Genomic DNA, 20,700 nt, shown 5'->3' on the forward strand with positions numbered 1-20,700 from the left:
GAAAATTATGAATATAAGTCATAGGAAGAAGTAACTCAAGAGGATGCATTTCTTTAGGGAAAGATGGAATAACTAAACGGAGGGAAAATAAATATTCTACCAGTGCTAGAAGCAGAACATGTAATTTTATAACGCAATTGCCTGGATCAAAAATAAGCATTATCGCAACATGCACTAATATATGCATAAGTGAAGTTCGTGGTAACTTCTCTAGGGAAAGGGACGCCAAGGAAACAGATGCGATAGAGATCAGAGCTTTCATGGTTTGTTATATGTATGTGGATCTTTGAGATGTTCTAGGAAGAGTATATCGAAATTGTGGGATAAATCAAAGGGAAACGCACTTGAATCATGTTATTCATGCAGAAGTGAAAACCGATCAGGTTTCTGTTGAGATGTCTGAGGTTTGATAATGTCCGTGATACTGGGGTTCGCAGAGAGATTGACGAGTTGGCTGCTATCAAAGCTATCAGAGAGGTACTTGGGCTATTCACGAACAATTGCCAAAAATATTTTTTATCTAGTGCAAATCTTACTGTTCAAGAACAGCTTTTGGCATTTAGAGGAAACTGCCTGTTCAGGCAATATATTCCTAGCAAACCAGCGAAGTACGGGTTAAAAGTGTTTGCTTTGGTTGATGTAAAAACAGCTTACACTTTCAATTTAGAACCGTACGTCGCCAAACAACAAGAGGGAGCATGTAATGCTAGTAATTCAGCTGATGATATTGTTCTTCGAATGATCAAATTGTTTCAAACGTTAGAATATATCATAATGTGTACAAATATTATATGTATTATATTTAGATTTAATAAAAAATCATAAAACCAGTCATAAAGACTGTTCAAAGTGCAGAAATAGACCGCGTGCTTTGTGGATGACACCAGTCATCCGAGCGAGTGAGGATGTCATGAATTTTCGCCCGAGTAGCGGAGGGTTAAAAAAGAAGTACAAGGATTAGATGGAATATTTCTAGAAAACTGCAGGTGGGGTTAAGTTTACTACGCAGATAGTTGATGAAAGATGTTGAGGTGAAGAAGATAACTGGCATAGCCGGACTTGCGAAAGTCATACGTGTCAGTTAAAAGCAATCTTGCAGAGTGCGCTGCGCTACAGCATTTCCAGGAAATAAAGACAGGTTTACTGCCTCCATGCAAAAAACTCTCCGAGCGCTTCTTTTGATGCCATCAACCGGCAATCGAAACCATCATTAAACGAAACATAGTGGGGAGAAATATGAAAGAAGGCGAGGAGAAAATATTTCACAAGCCGCGACATGGTCACAATTAGAACAGCGATCCAGAAAGTGTACAATACATTTCTCTATTTCCGTCTCTTATTACAAATTTGTTAGATCCTTACACTACAGGTTTCGGTAGCAAAGATCGTCTTCAGGCCTGTTTTAAAAACATGTTCTAATAGAACAAAGCCATAGTGATATGTCGAAAGATAAACACAAAATCAGCTTAACATCGTCACACTTGTATAAAATATGGTATTTACACTCATATTCAGAAGAAACGTCGAGAAATAGGACATTAATATTCACGTACATTAGTGTGTTATGCACAAAGATTACCATTTCAACCTGAGTTCAGCATGTATCCTGTTGCATAGTCGTCACAGGCTTCACCGTGGGCCCTGATACACGATGGTTCAAATAGCTCCAGGCACTACAAGACTTAACATCTGAGGTCACAGCCCCTAGTCTTATAACTACTTAAACCGAACTAACCTAACGACATCACACACATCCATGCCCGAGGCAGGATTCGAACCTGCGACCGTAGCGGTCGCGCGGCTCCAGACTGTAGCGCTTAGAACCGCTCGGTCACACCAGCCGGCGATGCATGATAGGATCGACGCGTATAAGACGGGAATGGTGTTCTGTGGTATAGCCAACCATGCTACATTCACCAGGTTCGAAGTACATGTGCTGTGGTTCCCACTGAGTCCCAGCGCTGCACCCGTCGTTTCCCCACATCCCACACATTTTCGATTGGCGACAAATCGGTGATCTGGTGGGCCAGGTCAAAACGCTGACATCCTGTGACACCAAGAAGGCACGTGTTTGTGAAGCAATATGTGGTCGTCCATTGTCTTGCTGGAAAATGGCGTCTGGGGTGTTGTGCGGAAAGGGTATTGCGGCGTCGATAGTTACGATGCCACAACGCAGGCGCACGCTCTACGAGAGAAGACTAACTACGCGGACCACAGTGCCTTCTGACTGACGCTGTGGAGCTCAGGGAGAGCCGTCTTGATTTCGCCCCATTTCATAAAGAGCAGACGGCCTGGAAATATTGCTTCTACTACCGAGTGCGCGAGCTTGCTATTGAGACTTTGTATTAATTACGTTCTGTTACAGTTTGGACAGCAACGAGTGTTTGTTAGTTTTGAGGCTATACAGAACAGTCATCCTAACGTCACAGGATTAGACATGGACTACGGTTTCACACCTACGTGCTCATCCTAGCCAAAGTTATGTATGAATTTGATATTTTACTTGTGTTTTTGAAAAGTTACACGCAGTGCCGAAGTGCTTCACCTCCCCAGCTCCTACTCTCTTCCTTCACTCTCGGTCTATATTACAAAAGTAATTCACAGGAGCAGATGAACGCAACGCCTATCCAGGCGAGATATAATAGGTATGGCTACAGGTCGCAGTATGTCTTTCACGTACTGTGAAAGAAATTGTACCCAATAGCACCCCACACCATAAGGCCTTGAGTTGCCGAAGTATGTCTTGTGCAAATGCAATCATTGTGATGCCGCTCCCACTGTATGCGGCGAAACAAATTGCAGCCTTCATTTTCAAACAAACATAACCTGGATTCGTCCGAAAACACTCTCTGAAGTCATTGCTGTCACCACTGATCACGTTTCGTACACCATTGCCTTGTAGCACGTTTCTGTACATTCGTGAAAGATAAGTGGAGAAATGAACGACTCGCACGTTTTCCATGCGGTAATAACCGGCGACGGTCTGTCAACCCTGATAGCGTACGAAGTGTTTCACTGTTTTACTGTTGCACCAGAGCACAAGAGGACTTACATCGGACCCACGATGCCATTCGGACGAGGTGGGTGGTCTAGGTGGTGCTACCATGTCGGCCGAGGTGGCCGAGCGGTTCTAGGCGCTACAGTCTGGAACCGAGCGACCACTACGGTCGCAGGTTCGAATCCTGCATCGGGCATGGATGTGTGTGATGTCCTTAGGTTATTTAGGTTTAAGTAGTTCTAAGTTGTAGGGGACTGATGACCTCAGAAGTCAAGTCCCATAGTGCTCAGAGCCATTTGAACCATTTTTTTGCTACCTGACCCATCTCGTCGTGTTCTACGGCCTTCCGTGAATCTATCCGCACCCACCCGTTGCAGTGCCGAAACACTTTTTCACACCCGAGCAGCAATTTCCCGCATGCATGCATCACATTCTCTCATGCCAGTCATGCACCGTCTTTCGAACTCACTGATTTGACTGTTTGATTCGCGCGTGCATCTGCGAGGCATCCTGCACGTCTCCTCAGGTCGCACTGCCCCATTACCTATTTTTTTTCTTTAATGTTATTTTCAACACCTTGTACAAAGGTGGGCTGTCAGCAGCATAATACGTTGCTCTTCAGCCGAGAGTGATACAATATAAAACACAATGGAGATACAGATGATACAAGACAAATGGCGGGTAAAAAACTGTAGACACTGAAGAGCAATATGCACGAAGCCGTTCACGCTGGACAAGAAAAAAACACTAAAACCTGTTGACACGGCGCACATAACACAGACGACTGCGACGGCACAGGTGAATAGTGGTGGCGTGACGGCGAAAGAACACAAAACGAAGGCACACACACGAGACACTGATGGCGATGATCAAACCCATTACCTACGGTTTATAGTATTTATAGTGACAACGAGAGCCGCGTGTATACTATATTGGCAGGTGTTGTTGCCCCGTGATATCGATGTTGTCTTTGTACCCAAAGGCGAACACGGTTGAAATGGTTCAATTGGCTTTAAGCACTATGGGACTTAACTTCTGATGTCATCAGTCCCCTAGAACTTAGAACTACTTAAACCTAACTAACCTAAGAACGTCACACGTATCCATGCCCGTGGCAGGATTCCAACCTGGGACCGTAGGGGTCGCGCGGTTCCAGACTGTAGAGCCTAGCGCCTAGAGCCGGCCGTGGTGGCCGAGCGGTTCTAGGCACTGCAGTCTGGAGTCCGCTCGGTAGCAGGTTCGAATCATGCCTCGGGCATGGATGTGTGTAATGTCCTTAGGCTTCAGTAGTTCTAAGTTCTAGGGGACTGATGACCTCAGATGTTAAGTCCCACAGTGCTCAGAGCCATTTTGTAGCTCCTAGAACCGCTCGGCCACTCCGGCCGGAAGCGGATATGTTTCAAATGCTAATCATTTCTGCAGAACTAATGTACAGGTCCTCTAATTATGAGCTTTCTACCTCTAGTCGTTCAAGGTATTCAGCTATTTTCTGCACATTAGTTTACTAGGCCACAGTGTTGGCGGAGTCGCCTTGTTAACGGAGCTGCCGCGAATGGTGTCACACTGCGCCCTCGTATGCAGCGGAGTTGAGTACACGTCTCCGCAGAGGAGCGCAGGAGGGCATCACGCTGCCTACACAGACGACGGCGCGTACTCATTTGAGAGGCAGCTTGCGGACGCTGCCCATTTCGTTGCGAACACCTCATTAACGCGGTGCCGCGGCCGTGTGGCGCCGGCAGGGATAATCTCTAAAGGACGCACTCGGCGTGAGGCGCGGGCGGCGCATGCGCGTTCACGGGCCAGCGGCGGCGCCTCAGACGGACAATTAGCGGCTGCCGGCTGGCTGGCTACCTTGTCCGCCGTCGGGCGCGGGGATGGGTTCGCCGCCCTCGCGCCGCCACGTGATGGTGGGCTGCGGCGAGCCGGTGGCGGCGCAGCGCAGCGTCACGTTGTCGCCCTCGCGCACCACCAGGTCCGTGCTCGTCGGCTGGTCCAGGATGTCGGGCGGCACTGCAACAACCGGACACTTGTCATGCACTACCTCTAACAATGCCACTTTAACGCTGTAAACTATCTGTTAGATGGCGATCAATTTGGCTTTAGGAAAGGTAAGAGCACCGGAGAGGCAATTCTGACGTTGCAGTTGATAGTGGAAGCAACACTATAGAAAAATTGTGGTGTGCGTACTGTGAGACCTTCAGTACACACACTGCGCAAAGCTGGTACTTTTTGCCGATGATACAAGTATAGCTATCACACCCGACAGACAAGAAATAACTGGTCAAATTGTAAACGGTGTTATCCAGAAAATCGTTAAGTGCTTCTCTGCAAATGGGCTCTCATTAAACATTGACTAAACACAGTATATACAGTTCCACACAGTAAATGGAATGACACCATTAATAAATATAGGCTTCGATCATAAATCGGTAGCTAAGATAGAATATTCAAAATTTCTAGGTGTATCCATTGATCAGGGGTTGAACTGGAAAAACACACTGAGGATCTGCTGAAACGTTTGAGTTCAGCTGTTGTTATTGTTGTTATCTTCAATCCTGAGACTGGTTTGATGCAGCTCTCCATGCTGCTCTATCCTGTGCAAGCTTCTTCATCTCCCAGTACCTACTGCTACCTTCATCCTTCTGAATCTGCTTGGTGTAGTCATCTCTTGGTCTCCCTCTACGATTTTTACTCTCCACGCTGCCCTCAATAGTAAATTGGTGATCCCTTGATGCCTCAGAACATGTGCTACCAACCGATCCCTTCTTCTAGTCAAGTTGTGCCACAAACTTCTCTTCTCCCCAATCCAGTTCCACACCTGCTCATTAGTTATGTGATCTACCCATCTAATCTTCAGCATTCTTCTGTAGCACCACATTTCGAACGCTTCTATTCTCTTCTTGTCTAAACTATGTATCGTCCATATTTCACTTCCATACATGGCTACACTCCATACAAATACTTTCAGAAACAACTTCCTGACACTTAAATCTATACTCGATGTTAAGAAATATATCTTCTCCACAAGCTCTTTCCTTGCCGTTGCCAGTCTATATTTTATATCCTCTCTACTTCGACCATCATCAGTTATTTTGCTCCCCAAATAGCAAAACTCCTTTACCACTTAAAGTGTCTCATTTTCTAATCTAATTCCCTAAGGATCACCCGATTTAATTCGACTACATTCCATTATCCTCGTTTTGCTTTTGTTGATGTTCAGCTTATATCCTACTATCGACACACTGTCCATTCCGTTTAACTGCTCTTCCAAGTCCTTTGCTGTCTCACAGAATTACAAAGTCATCGGCGAACCTCAACATTTTTAATCCTTCCTCATGGACTTTAACACCTACTCCGAATTTTTCTTTTGTTTCCTTTACTGCTTGCTCAATATACAGATTGAATAACATCGGGGACAGGCTACAAGTCTGTCTCACTCCCTTCCCAACCACTGCTTCCCTTTCATGTCCCTCGCCTCTTATAACTGCCATCTGCTTTCTGTACAAATTGTAAATAGCCTTTCGCTCCCTGTATTTTACCCCTGCTACCATTAGAATTTGAAGGATAGTATTCCTGTCAACATTGTAAAAAGCTTGTTCTAAGTCTACAAATGCTAGAAACGTAGGTTAGCCTTTCCTTAATCTATTTCCTAATACAAGTCGTAAGGTCAGTATTGCCTCACGTGTTCCAATATTTCTACGGATTCCAAACTGATCTTCCCCGAGATCTGCTTCTACCAGTTTTTCCATTCGTCTGTGAAGTATTCGTGGTAGTATTTTTCAGCCTTCGCTTATTAAAATGATAGTTGTGTAATTTTCACGACTGTCAACACCTGCTTTCTTTGGGATTGGAATTATCATATTCTTCTTAAAGTTTGAGGGTATTTGGCCTGTCTCATACATCCTGCTCACCAGACGGTACAGGTTTGTTAGGACAGGCTCTCCCAAGGCCTTCAGTAGTTCCAATGGAATGTTGTCTACTCCCGGGGCCTTGGTTCGACTCAGGTCTCTCAGTGCTCTGTCAAACTCCTTACGCAGTGTCGTACCTCCCATTTCATCTTCATCTACATCCTATTCCAATTCCATAATATTGTCCTCAAGTACATCGTCCCTGTACAGACCCTCTATATACTCCGTCCACCTTTCTGCTTTCTCTTCTTTGCTTAGAACTGGGTTCCCCTCTGAACTCTTGATATTCATAGAAGTGGCTCTCTTTCCTCCAAGGGTCTCTTTAATTTTCCTGTGGGCAGTATCTATCTTACCCCTAGTGAGATAAGACTCTATATCCTTACCTTTGTCCTCTATCCATCCCTGCTTAGCCATTTTGCACTTGTGTCGATCTCATTTTTGAAACGTTTGTATTCCCTTTTGCCGGCTTCATTTACTGCTTTTTTATATTTTCTCCCGTATCAATTAGATTCAATATCTCTTCTGTTACCCAAAGATTTCTACTAGCCCTCGTCTTTTTACTTTCTTGTTCCTCTACTGGCTTCACTACTTCATCCCTCAGAGCTACCCATTATTCTTCTACTGTATTTCTTTATGCTCTCACTGAAACACTGTACAACCGTGGTTAGTTCGTTTATCCAGGTCCCATCTCCTTAAATTCCCACTTTTTTGCAGGTTCTTCAGTTTTAATCTACAGTTCATAACCAATAGATTGTGGTCAGAGTCCACATCTGTTCCTGGAGATCTCTTACAATTTAAAACCTGATTCCTAAATCTCTGTCTTACCATTATATAATCTATCTGATACCTTCTAGTATCTTCAGGATTCTTCCATGTATACAACTTTCTTTTATGATTCTTGAACCAAGTGTTAGCTATGATTAAGTTATGCTCTGTGCAAAATTCTACCAGACCACTTCCTCTTTCATTTCTCTTCCCCAATTCATATTCACCCACTATGTTTCCTTCAGTTCAGCTACTTATGCTATTAGGGTCATTGCAAATTTTGGCGATATAAATCTGAGTAAATTAGCTTACCACGCCTATTTTCATTCTCTGCTTTCGTATGGCATCATATTCAGGAGTAACTCATCATTGTGTAAAAGAGTGTTCATTGCACAAAAGTGTGTAATCAGAATAATTGCTGGAGCTCATCCAAGATCATCGTGCAGACATTTATTTAAAGAGCTAGAAATCTTCACTGTAGCCTCGCAATATGTATCCTCACTTATGAAATTTGTTATTAACAATCAGATCGAAATTAAAAGTAATAGCAGTGTACATGGCTACAACACTAGGAGAAAGGATGATCTTCACTACTCAAGGTTAAATCTTTGGCTCAGAAGCGGGTAAATTATGCTGTCACAAACGTCTTCGGTCATTTACCTAATAGTATCAAAAGTCTGACAGATAGCCATATAGCATTTAAAAGGAAATTAAAAGAATATCTTAATGGCAACTCCTTCTACTCATTAGATGAATTTTTGGATAAAGTAAGTGGGTAATTTCCCAACCTCCACAATAAAAAAAATGAGCGTCATATAATATTTTGTCAAATGCAATATCATGTATAGACACCTTTTATTAACGTGACACGTTCCACACCATTACGAAGTGTCGTATTCATGATATATGGAGCAAGTACTAATCTAATCTAATCTAATCAGATTATTTGACTTGTCGCTCTAACGAAGTAGACAAGTGTCACCAATATATATCATGGTCTTATCGTGGCGTTTTGATGTTCTGCCGTTAGGTCAGATGATAGAAATGCCACTTGCACGCTTAGAGTAGAAGATTGACGGTGACCAACTTTGAATGGAACATGATTAATTTTCACACACATTTATTAAAATAATAATAAGCATAAAAGTTACTTAACTTGGTTCTGGACGCTATTTACAATTGACAATCTGAGATTCCTTTGGTATTGGTATGTTAATTTTACTCTCACATATATCTCTGATACTTGACAAAAGTGTCTATACATTTATCTTCATGGCTATTTACAGGAATATGGTAATCTTATTGGGCGCCGACTGGAATTTGACTATAGACTGGTACAGACAAATGTAGAAATCGTACAGACTGTTGCAGACTAATGCAGACTGACCAGTCGGAGGTCTGTACACTCTTTATAATACCTCATGTGTTCATGTATCATGGCGCGAGTGTGATCCGCGAGGAGAAAAGGTTCTACGTAATCAGCAATCTCATTGGCTGCGTTACATATTAATACGCGGATCGGCGGCAGCAGAATTTGGTCCGTCTCTATGGCAGCGCCATCTCGTCGTAGTGCGGAGACGGACGAGCGCTGCGCCTGCGCTGTTGCGCTTAGTGGGGCACGCTCTAGAGGGAAAGTTGTGTATGCGCTGAATAATCGGAACTATGTACACAACAAAAATCAAGACACATTTATAGAATTTGTCGACCTGTAAAATGCGGTAAACTATGTAAAATGGTGCAAGATCTTCGAAATTATTAAAAAAAAAATCAGGTGTATGCTATAGGAATAGACGGGCCTTATACAATATGTTAAAGAGTCAAGAGGGAATAATAAGAATGGACGACCAAGAACGAAGTGCTCGGATTAAAAAGGGTGTGAGACAGGTATGTAGTCTTTCGCCCCTTACTGTTCAATCTCTACAGCAAAGAAGCAATGATGGGAATAAAGGCTCATGAGTGGAATTATAATTCAAGTAGTTCAAACGGCTCTGATCACTATGGAACTCAACTGCTGTGGTCATCAGTCCCCTAGAACTTAGAACTACTTAAACCTAACTAACCTAAGGACATCACACACACCCATTCCCGAGGCAGGATTCGAACCTGCGACCATAGCAGCAGCGCGTCTTTGGACTGGAGCGCCTAGAACCGCATGGCCACCACGGCTGGCATTAAAATTCAAGGTGAAAGGTTATCAATGAGAAGACTCGATGATGACATTTCTTTCTGACTGAAAGTGAAGAACAGTTATATCATCTGTTGAATGAAATGATGAGTCTGATGAGTATAGAATATGTATTGAGAGCAAATCGAAGAAAAACGAAAGTAATGAGAAGTAGCATAAATGAGAGAAACTTAACATCACGATTGGTGCTTACGGAGTAGATGAAGTTAAGGAATTCTACAAGCCAGGAAGCATAACCAATGGTGGACGGAGGAAGGAGGACACCAAAGGCAGACTACCAATGGAAAGAATATCATTCCTGGCCAAGAGAAATTTATTAGTATCAAACATACGCCTTAACTTTAGGATGAAGTTTCTGAGAACGTACGTTTGGAAAACAGCATTTTATGATAGTAAACATGGGCTGTGGGGAAACAGAAGAGAATCGAAGCATTTTAGATATGGTGCTACAGACGAATGTTGAAAATTAGTTGTACTGACAAGATAAGGAGTCAGGAGATGCCGGACACAAAACGGCTACAGTATACTGGCAGGTGTAAAGGTGGAATTACAAACACGCAGGAAACATCAGGTCGTAAATTTTGTGATGTGCTTGTGACTGTTCGATGCAAGGAAAAATGAATCCACACACTGATTTGCGTACATATTAAGGTACTGTATATCAAAATATCTGCACTTATCCCCATTACACCCCGTATACATCAAAAACATAGACAACATAGGCAAGTACTGTCTCAGCCTGCGATGGCCACAAATCCCTTCAGGATTGGTATGGTGCAATAACTTTTAAAAAATCAACGTAGAAAATAGAAAAAGCACACTTGCTACTTACGTAGCAGCCATCGAGGAACCATCACGCTGTCATCATCATCAAATAATTTTTTGATTTTACACCTACGTGTCCATTCAACTCTCTTAGGTTTCACTGTGTAAAAAATTTGTCATTTAGCTCTGTTCTTTGGACTTGGCATCTTCGTGATAATTAATGGCCTTGTGTAATTCACATTCCGACTTCTCACATAAATTGTACAATAGGCACTGTTACTTTAATAGTTGTCTTTATTTTATGTTGTCACTAGTAGTTACCCGGCAACCTTTGGAGAATGTGACTGCTGGGTGACTGCCATCAAAACAATCCTAAGTGAGGTGTAATTGGAGGCTGTACGGATGGCTTAAAAGTGTGTGACTTGGCGACTCCCACTACAGAGAAATTTGTAAAAGCTGCGCCAAACCTGCCCGGAAACATCATCTCGCTGAACGCTCTATGAGTGGGAGCAGCAAATAGCCAGTGAAACCAGCTACATTCCGCTCCTGATTCTTACTGGATGGAATAGCTAAAGGTTAAATAACGTCTTGGAGCGTTTCGGGAGAACATAACATCGCTCGTGGGGTGCAGAAGTCTGTAACAGCCGGCTGTCGTGACCGAGAAGTTTTAGGCGCTGCAGTCTGGAATGGCGCGACCGCTATGGTCGTAGGTTCGAATCCTGCCTCGAGCATGGATGTGTGTGTTGTCCTTAGGTTAGTTAGGTTTAAGTAGTTCTAAGTTTTAGGGGACTGATGACCACAGATATTGAGTCCCATAGTGCTCAGAGCCATTTGAACCATTTTTGAACCTAAGATGTTAAGTCCCATAGTCCTCAGAGACATTTGAACCATTTGAGTCTGTAACAGATGGGGTGAAGGTGGTGAGTTCACAGTGTATTTCAGACGTAGGAAGAGAACTGTCGTTCCTCGCCAACCGAAATAATTCTTGCATTACGAAAAGTTTAGAGGTGTCGGAAGCGCGTTTCTGTGCGCAGGCATGTATTTCGATTTCAATTTTTTCGTGTTTTAGTTGTATGTGGCCCCTGGAATGATCGGGCTCGTTCTTGTAAGGGAAAACCAATACATGTGACCGTTCAGCTAGGAACTAACTAGGCGTAAGTACACTCCTGGAAATTGAAATAAGAACACCGTGAATTCATTGTCCCAGGAAGGGGAAACTTTATTGACACATTCCTGGGGTCAGATACATCACATGATCACACTGACAGAACCACAGGCACATAGACACAGGCAACAGAGCATGCACAATGTCGGCATTAGTACAGTGTATATCCACCTTTCGCAGCAATGCAGCCTGCTATTCTCCCATGGAGACGATCGTAGAGATGCTGGATGTAGTCCTGTGGAACGGCTTGCCATGCCATTTCCACCTGGCGCCTCAGTTGGACCAGCGTTCGTGCTGGACGTGCAGACCGCGTGAGACGACGCTTCATCCAGTCCCAAACATGCTCAATGGGGGACAGATCCGGAGATCTTGCTGGCCAGGATAGTTGACTTACACTTTCTAGAGCATGTTGGGTGGCACGGGATACATGCGGACGTGCATTGTCCTGTTGGAACAGCACGTTCCCTAGCAGGTCTACGAATGGTAGAACGATGGGTTCGATGACGGTTTGGATGTACCGTGCACTATTCAGTGTCCCCTCGACGATCACCAGAGGTGTACGGCCAGTGTAGGAGATCGCTCCCCACACCATGATGCCGGGTGTTGGCCCTGTGTGACTCGGTCGTGTGCAGTCCTGATTGTGGCGCTCACCTGCAGGGCCCCAAACACGCATACGACCATCATTGGCACCAAGGCAGAAACGACTCTCATCACTGAAGACGACACATCTCCATTCGTGCCTCCATTCACGCCTGTCGCGACACCACTGGAGGCGGGCTGCACGATGTTGGGGCGTGAGCGGAAGACGGCCTAACGGTGTGCGGGACCGTAGCCCAGCTTCATGGAGACGGTTGCGAATGGTCCTCGCCGATACCCCAGGAGAAACAGTGTCCCTAATTTGCTGGGAAGTGGCGGTGCGGTCCCCTACGGCACTGCGTAGGATCCTACGGTCTTGGCGTGCATCCGTGCGTCGCTGCAGTCCGGTCCCAGGTCGACGGGCACGTGCACCTTCCGCCGACCACTGGCGACAACATCGATGTACTGTGGAGACCTCACGCCCCACGTGTTGAGCAATTCGGTGGTACGTCCACCCGGTCTCCCGCATGCCCACTATACGCCCTCGCTCAAAGTCCGTCAACTGCACATACGGTTCACGTCCACGCTGTCGCGGCGTGCTACCAGTGTTAAAGACTGCTATGGAGCTCCGTATGCCACGGCAAACTGGCTGACACTGACTGCGGCGGTGCACAAATGCTGCGCAGCTAGCGCCATTCGACGGCCAACACCGCGGTTCCTGGTGTGTCCGCTGTGCCGTGCGTGTGATCATTGCTTGTACAGCCCTCTCGCAGTGTCCGGAGCAAGTATGGTGGGTCTGACACACCGGTGTCAATGTGTTCTTTTTTCCATTTCCAGGAGTGTATTTCACTGAAGTAAATGGACCAGCCGATATTTGATAGAAGCATCCATTTGCAATCAGGGATTAACACAGCAGAAAGATAAGTATCAGTTTGTATTGTATTGCAAATCTACCTAGACTTCAGCTACGTATAGCAAACATCAGCGTGTTTAGTAGCAGGTTACGCAATGAAAGCATATATGTACACACGTGCTAAAACCTCCATAAACTGTCCATATCTCAGTTCACACTCACACACAGGTGTGAATTGGGCTATGGGCAGTTTATGACCATTTATCATGTGTATACTTACTTTCTGGGTCTAAAGTCACTACCTAATGATTCGATGATGATTGTATTGTAGCAGAAATCCAGCTCAGTATGCAAAAAAAATTACACGTGATACGCGACTGTTTGTCGTGTTCATTCCTGATTATACGAGGTAGAGAAACTGGTAAACCTCGCAGGCCGCGGTTGCCGAGCGGTTCTAAGCGCTTTAGTCTTGAACTACGCGACTGCTACGGTCGCAGGTTCGAATCCTGCCTCAGGCGTGGATGTGTGTGATGCCCTTAGGTTGATTAGGTTTAATTATTTTTAAGTCAAGGGGACTGATGACCTCAGATGTTAAGTCTCATAGTGCTTAGAGCCATCTGAACTATTTGATGCTGTGTCCAATCGCTCGTGTGGCAACTACAGTACCACAATGAAACACATTTAAATGTTGATAACCTACCATTGTAACAGCAGTAACCCGTCTAAAAATTTTGCCTGATACTTGTTAGCTTGTATAGGCATTGCCGACCGCAGAGCCGTATTCTGTCTGTGTACACATCTCTGTATTTGAATACGCAAACGTATACCAGTCCCTTTGGCGCTTAAGTGTAATAAGGAACCCAGTCTGATAAATTTCATTTGTTTCCGGTAAGATCTAAGCTGTTTTTGTGATTCTTTTTCCTTTATTGTCACTGAAGGGTGTTTCTGTTTTGTTATATGGCGATTTTGCATGTGAGCGCCTGGCAGTCTGTAGTAGAATTGTTAGTGATGTGTTAATTTCAGTCCAGTGGTCGGATCTGACACTATTTTGAAAGCAGTTGGAACACTACAGAGCGTTTGTTTGAGGTATTGAAGTAGTCACAAATTTGCCGTTTGCTCAGAGGTCAACCTGAGGCTGGCGCCCCTTATACAGGCTCAGAGTCTATATGTAATAGCGCAGAAAAGTAATCCAGATACGCCATCTAAAGTTTCCGAGGAAGTCTTTGGAGCAATACGTCGCGTGATTGGTCTGCGTGTCGCTCGGCATTACAGCCGTTGATGTGGACGTGATGGGACATCTGACCCCAGACTGACAGAGCCGTAGGCACACAGGATGAGCCGTTTAACGTGATTCAAGCTTTCAGCACACTCCAGCGGCCGATGTCGGCATTATATTTGCTCTCAGAGGTACAGTTTCTTTACGAAAACGGACGCGAGGGAAGTAGCTGGGTCAACTCCGTTAACGATTGTAGAAGGAGGGCGGAGGAACTCCCAAAGAAGTTTCTGGTCACGTCTATGGCTTGAACATCGAATCGCTGGTAGAAGGACACAACAAAGCGCTGAAAAACGATCTGAGATACGGAATAGTAGTAATCATTCCATAACTCAATTGCATTTTATCCCATTTTCGGTTTTACACTGAACGTAGTTGATGTAAAGTTTCTAACACCAATTTGCGCATGCATAATATTTTCGATGTTGCATTGACTACTTAACTCTGAAATGACTTACTTCATCACATAAGGTCGAGAGTCATCTTGTAATTTCATTACAACGGAAGAGATTTCTTCGAAGTTGCTCACCATCATTGAAACGCATACTTAATTTCAAGATACAAACATAGGCCAGTCCATAAACCCAGGTACATGTCTGAGACAATATACATATACGTCATTATTTCATGTCTAATATGCAAACTGTGCCAAGAAGATGCGCTTTTGATAGATCATCACAGTGTTGTAGCATTGAGAAGGTGTACTTTCGTAGCACGTAACACTAAAAACATCAACAGCAGGGAGCCGTTACCTACCAGTTATGTAGTTTCCTGCAATTTTATTAAAGCCGTCCGCTGTGGCCGAGCAGTTCTGTGCCCTTCAGTCCGAAACCGCACTGCTGCTACGGTCGAAGGTTCGAATCCTGCCTCTCGCATGGATGTGTGTGATGTCCTAAGGCTAGTTAGTTTTAAGTAGTTCTAAGTCTAGGAGACTGATGACCTCAGATGTTAAGTCCCATAGTGCTTAGACCCATGTGAACCATTTTATTAAATATTTTTTAAAAAAAAGTAGCTAAAAATACGCGTTTTCAGGAGATTCACAATTTTCTGAAACTTTGAAACAGCTTGAATTCGTACCACGTATTCTATGAGAAAAAAACTCATCGAGCACGATGTTTAATGGTTATAAAATATGGTGGCTCCTGTGTTCTGCTTCTGACGTGAAACGATGCGGCATCTCACTGGCCACGTTACTCTACACGAGACAGAAGTCTTCGTTTCACGCTCTACAGAATACTGGAACCTGGATTTCCAGATGTTCACTTGTCTTTTCATATCCTGTGAGGGGACGGCTCAACAGAGAGTGGATTCTCGCCGTGGTTGCGAGAGAGTCTTCGCCCACCGTTACAGAAGCCGCCAGAAGATAACCGAGAAGGAGGAGGAAGGTTTCAACCTAATTTGTATAGTGAATATTTATGCCAAATTCTATAAGATACGCTCATCAGTCAAATGATATGTCACCCGCTTCCCTTAAAACAGCATTTTGACCACTTTCCTGGTTGTATTGTCATGTGACGCTCCACCCCTGAGATAAGTCACGGCAGTGTTACAAAGCATGTATAATAAAGGCTGAAGGATGGGTCGACGAGTGGACCAGACATTCTGGCTGGTCACACCGTGAATGAAATTGCCCGATTTTCTACTATATCTAAGTGGACCTTGCAATGAATCCATCACTCGCAGCCATAAAGAACAGCGTAACAACATTGATTGTAGCAGAATTCTTTATCATACAGGGTGTTTCAAAAATGACCGGTATATTTGAAACGGCAATACAAACTAAACGAGCAGCGATAGAAATACACCGTTTGTTGCAATACGCTTGGGACAACAGTAGATTTTCATGCAGACAAACTTTCGAAATTACAGTAGTTACAATTGTCAACAACAGATGGCGCTGCGGTCTGGGAAACTCTATAGTACGATATTTTCCACATATCCACTATGCGTAGCAATAATATGGCGTAGTCTCTGAATGAAACTACCCGAAACCTTTGACAACGTGTCTGGCGGAATGGCTTCACATGCAGATGAGATGTACTGCTTCAGCTGTTCAATTGTTTCTGGATTCTGGCGGTACACCTGCTCTTTCAAGTGTCCCCACAGAAAGAAGTCACAGGGGTTCACGTCTGGCGAATAGGGAGGCCAATCCACGCCGCCTCCTGTATGTTTCGGATAGCACAAAGCAATTACACGATCATCGAAATATACATTCAGGAAATTAAAGACGTCGGCCGTGCGATTTGGCCGGGCACCATCTTGCATAAACCACGAGGTGTTCGCAGTGTCGTCTAAGGCAGTTTGTACCGCCACACATTCACGAATAATGTCCAGATAGCGTGATGCAGTAATCGTTTCGGATCTGAAAAATGGGCCAATGATTCCTTTGGAAGAAATGGCGGCCCAGACCAGTACTTTTTGAGGATGCAGAGGCGATGGGACTGCAACATGGGTCTTTTCGGTTCCCCATATGCGCCAGTTCTGTTTACTGACGAAGCCGTCCAGTTAAAAATAAGCTTCGTCAGTAAACCAATTGCTGCCCACATGCATATCGCCGCCATCAAACCTGTGCACTATATCGTTAGCGAATGTCTCTCGTGCAGCAATGGTAGCGTCGCTGAGGGGTTGCCGCGTTTGAATTTTGTATGGATAGAGGTGTAAACTCTGGCGCATGGGCCGATACGTTGACGTTGGCGTCATTTGGACCGCAGCTGCAACATGGCGAACGGAAACCCGACGCCGCTGTTGGATCACCTGCTGCACTAGCTGCGCGTTGCCCTCTGTGGTTGCCGTACGCGGTCGCCCTAACTTTCCAGCACGTTGATCCGTCACGTTCCCAGACCGTTGAAATTTTTCAAACAGATCCTTTATTGTATTGCTTTTCGGTCCTTTGGTTACATTAAACCTCCGTTGAAAACTTCGTCTTGTTGCAACAACACTGTGTTCTAGGCGGTGGAATTCCAACACCAGATAAATCCTCTGTTCTAAGGAATAAACCATGTTTTCCACAGCACACTTGCACGTTGTGAACAGCACACGCCTACAGCAGAAAGACAACGTACAGAATGGCGCACCCACAGACTGCGTTGTCTTTTATATGTTTCACATCACTTGCAGCGCCATCTGTTGTTGAAAATTGTAACTACTGTAATTTCGAAAGTTTGTCCGCCTGAAAATGTACTGTTGTCCCAAGCATATTGCAACAAACGGTGTATTTCTATCGCTGCTCGTTTAGTTTTTATTGCCGTTTCAAATATACCGGTCATTTTTGAAACACCCTGTATGTCCACTAGCAAGTAAACTTCCACCAAGTCGTTTGCAAAAGCTAATTCTGCCAGTTGTTTGACGTGGAAACACTCCCAGCAAGTCGGTTTCCTCGAGCTTCGTCAACTTACAGAAGCAGCTTCCAGAAGTTAGAGGAGACAGTGTCATGCATCTTTGCTGAAAACACTTGCCAAACTTGGCAGCTGCGAGAAGTTTTTGTCAACTTCCAGAAATTTTGTGTGTTCAGTACGAAAATGTCTCTATTATAAAGGAGAGTGGCGCAAAGATAGGTGGACCAAAATAAATGTACCACTGGAGCACCTAAACGTATGTAATTGGTTACCACAGCCAAGGAAGTACAAAATTAATTTACCGATTACTTTTTTTTCACCATATGGGAAAGTATGACGGTACACAGGAATTTAAATTTTAGCAAATTTTTTAATGTTAGCTTAAATATAAATATATTACGTTTGTAATAAGTAAAAGTAAAAAATACTATTTGCAATAAAAGTAATTAAAAGTCTGTCTCTTAGGGGCATAGCACGCCGCATTTTTGTATCCTTTTTTCATATCTGTTTACGCCACTGTATCTGTTCCACGATTTAATCATTTCGTTTTGGTAATTATGGGATTCATAACGATTTTTCTTCAATAATAATAATGAAACAACAATGACAGCTTCAATGTTTTAACCACGACACAGTAATCGTCCACTTACCTGTCGTACGACGCAACAAAAGGAACCATTTCTGCAGGTATTTGGAGCATGTTTCTGAAATAGCCGAGGCGTCTTGCAGAAGTAAACCAGCACAACTCTTTGCTGCAGTGTAAACACATCAACAAATACTTGCAGAAGTTACTTGCTACTGGACGTACTCTTTAACGTTCAGTGACCGGAGAGGCGTTTCATGCGTTGTTAAAGACAGTACGTTTTAAACCCGACAGAAACCGCTGCTGTAAGTGAATGTAGATCCATTTCAAGTACTTGCCTAGGGAATATTGTGAAGGTAACTGAGCCGTGCACGGTTGGTGTTGATGCCATTTATTGATTGTCATCTTCTATTACAAAACTGCCGCCTCATTTTCTTATTCCATTTACTGGCGTCACTAACGTCCTGCATTACTTGCCAGTGAGCGACAGCAGTCAGCGCGTATCGATAAGTGAACTGTCGTACCATCTCTGCAGCGACCGATAGTATTTTCGGGTAGTCGTGTGTCTGGCAGTCTGTTCGAGACAGACCAGCAGTGCAGTCGGGGACGGAGCCCCAGTGAGGTCGCCACAGCCAGTACCAGCAGGGACGACCATTGGTTGGTCGTTCGGTCGGTAGTCTTATCGACGACTTGTGTTTTGGTCGGTTCCTTCCTGTGCAGAGACGTCGGTTGTGTTAACTCTTAATGGTTGGGTCGGAGCCAGTGTCTCCGGGACGTCGTCCGTCCGAAAGAAGAAAGTTGGAGAAGGACGAGCAGGACAGTAGGGATGCAGCACCAGTGCAGTTGGGCTTGGAGACCCAGTGAGGTCCACACAGCCTGTACCAGTGGGGACGACCGTTGATTGGTCGTCCGGTCAGTCGTCTCATCGAAGACGTGTATTTTGGATTTGGGTCGGTTCCTTCCTGTGCATAGATGTCGATTGTGTTCCCTCTGCATGGTTGGGTCCGAGCCAGTGTCTCCGGGACGTCGTCCATCCGAAATAAGATAGTTGGAGAAGGACGAGCAGGACAGTAGGGATGCAGCACCAGTGCAGTTGGGCTTGGAGACCCAGTGAGGTCCACACAGCCTGTACCAGTGGTTGTCCGGCCAGTCGTCTCATCGAAGACGTGTATTTTGGATTTGGGTCGGTTCCTTCCTGTGCATAGATGTTGGTTGTGTTCCCTCTGCATGGTTGGGTCCGATCCAGTGTCTCCGGGACGTCGTCTGTCTGAAGGAAGTCAGTGAGTTGGGGACGGCCAAGCAGTGCAGTCGCGACGGAGCAGCAGTCGCGGATGGACCACCAGTCCAGTCGGTCGCTTGGCGTGCAGCAGCAAGCAAGCCACGTCGCGAGAAGTCGGGCTGGAGCCACTGGCGGCGTGCACGCGCGGTTGGAGTGTGAGGTGCTGCTTGCGAGTGCTATGAAGTTCGTCGGCCACCGATTTTTGACATTGAAGTTGAGTCCCTGCTTAACTTACTTTCGAGCCTAAACTGTTTACATTTCTTCGATTGATTTCGGGATATTTCCGCGAGCAACAACGTGTGTGTATTTAAATCTGCGAAGATTCCAGCTGTCTTCCGGTGGACTTTAACTTAATTTATTCCCTGTTATTGAAGTTAACCTGCAGTGTCTTCGGCCTTGTGGCCGTTGACATTCCGGTTACCCGCCCTGGTGGTTGACGAATTTTTTGGCAGTGTATTTTCGTCGTCATGTTTTTGTCCAGTGCGGCGTGTAGTTCGACAGCAGAGGTGTTGTTGGTCGTTGTGGGCACCAATATCCTGTGTGTTGTTGTATTGAAATTTTGTGGTCGTTTTGCTGGTTTCGTGGAGCGGAACTGATTTGGTTGATTGGTCGGTTGGCTGTCTGTCGGTTGGGTTGCCTTCCGATTAAGAGATTGTTGGTCAGGCTGCCTGTGTCGTCTAAACGGGCGTTAGTTAGGGCATACAGTTGTGATGTTTTTGTATGGGGCCTTCAGCCGAATTTGCTTCAATTGTTTTAAGATAAGGCTTTTTGCCATTCGATTGAAACACTTCTTATTGCTTAATATGCTGCCTTCAGCCGAGTTCCGCTGAGATTAAAGTGCTAAGGCCTTCAGCCTGTTTAGATTGAAGATTTAGAAAATATTTTTGAGTGACTCTTCCAGAAGAATATTCTATGTCAATTTCTTACTTAGACCTTTCGTCTTGAATTTTGAGTGTGGCCTTCAGCCGATCTAAAGTTAATCAAAGAAGATCCATTACAACTTTGAGTGTTTTGC

At 44.7% G+C, this 20,700-nt stretch overlaps 1 protein-coding gene across 3 annotated transcripts in view; it reads right to left on the reverse strand.

Annotated features, from left to right (window-relative positions):
- LOC126267380 (opioid-binding protein/cell adhesion molecule homolog) overlaps positions 1-20,700 on the reverse strand; it is a 363,466-nt gene that overhangs the window by 105,275 nt on the left and 237,491 nt on the right. For all 3 annotated transcript variants that reach the window (XR_007549000.1, XM_049972565.1, XM_049972564.1), the window contains one exon: positions 4,850-5,008. Coding sequence is in view for 2 of the 3 variants with exons in the window: in XM_049972565.1 (XP_049828522.1) it covers positions 4,850-5,008 (159 nt within the window). In the remaining variant the exon portion in view is untranslated. The remainder of the gene's footprint in view (positions 1-4,849; positions 5,009-20,700) is intronic.

This window comes from Schistocerca gregaria, chromosome 4 (assembly GCF_023897955.1).
Source record: "Schistocerca gregaria isolate iqSchGreg1 chromosome 4, iqSchGreg1.2, whole genome shotgun sequence".
In the NCBI taxonomy this organism is placed as follows: domain Eukaryota; kingdom Metazoa; phylum Arthropoda; class Insecta; order Orthoptera; family Acrididae; genus Schistocerca; species Schistocerca gregaria.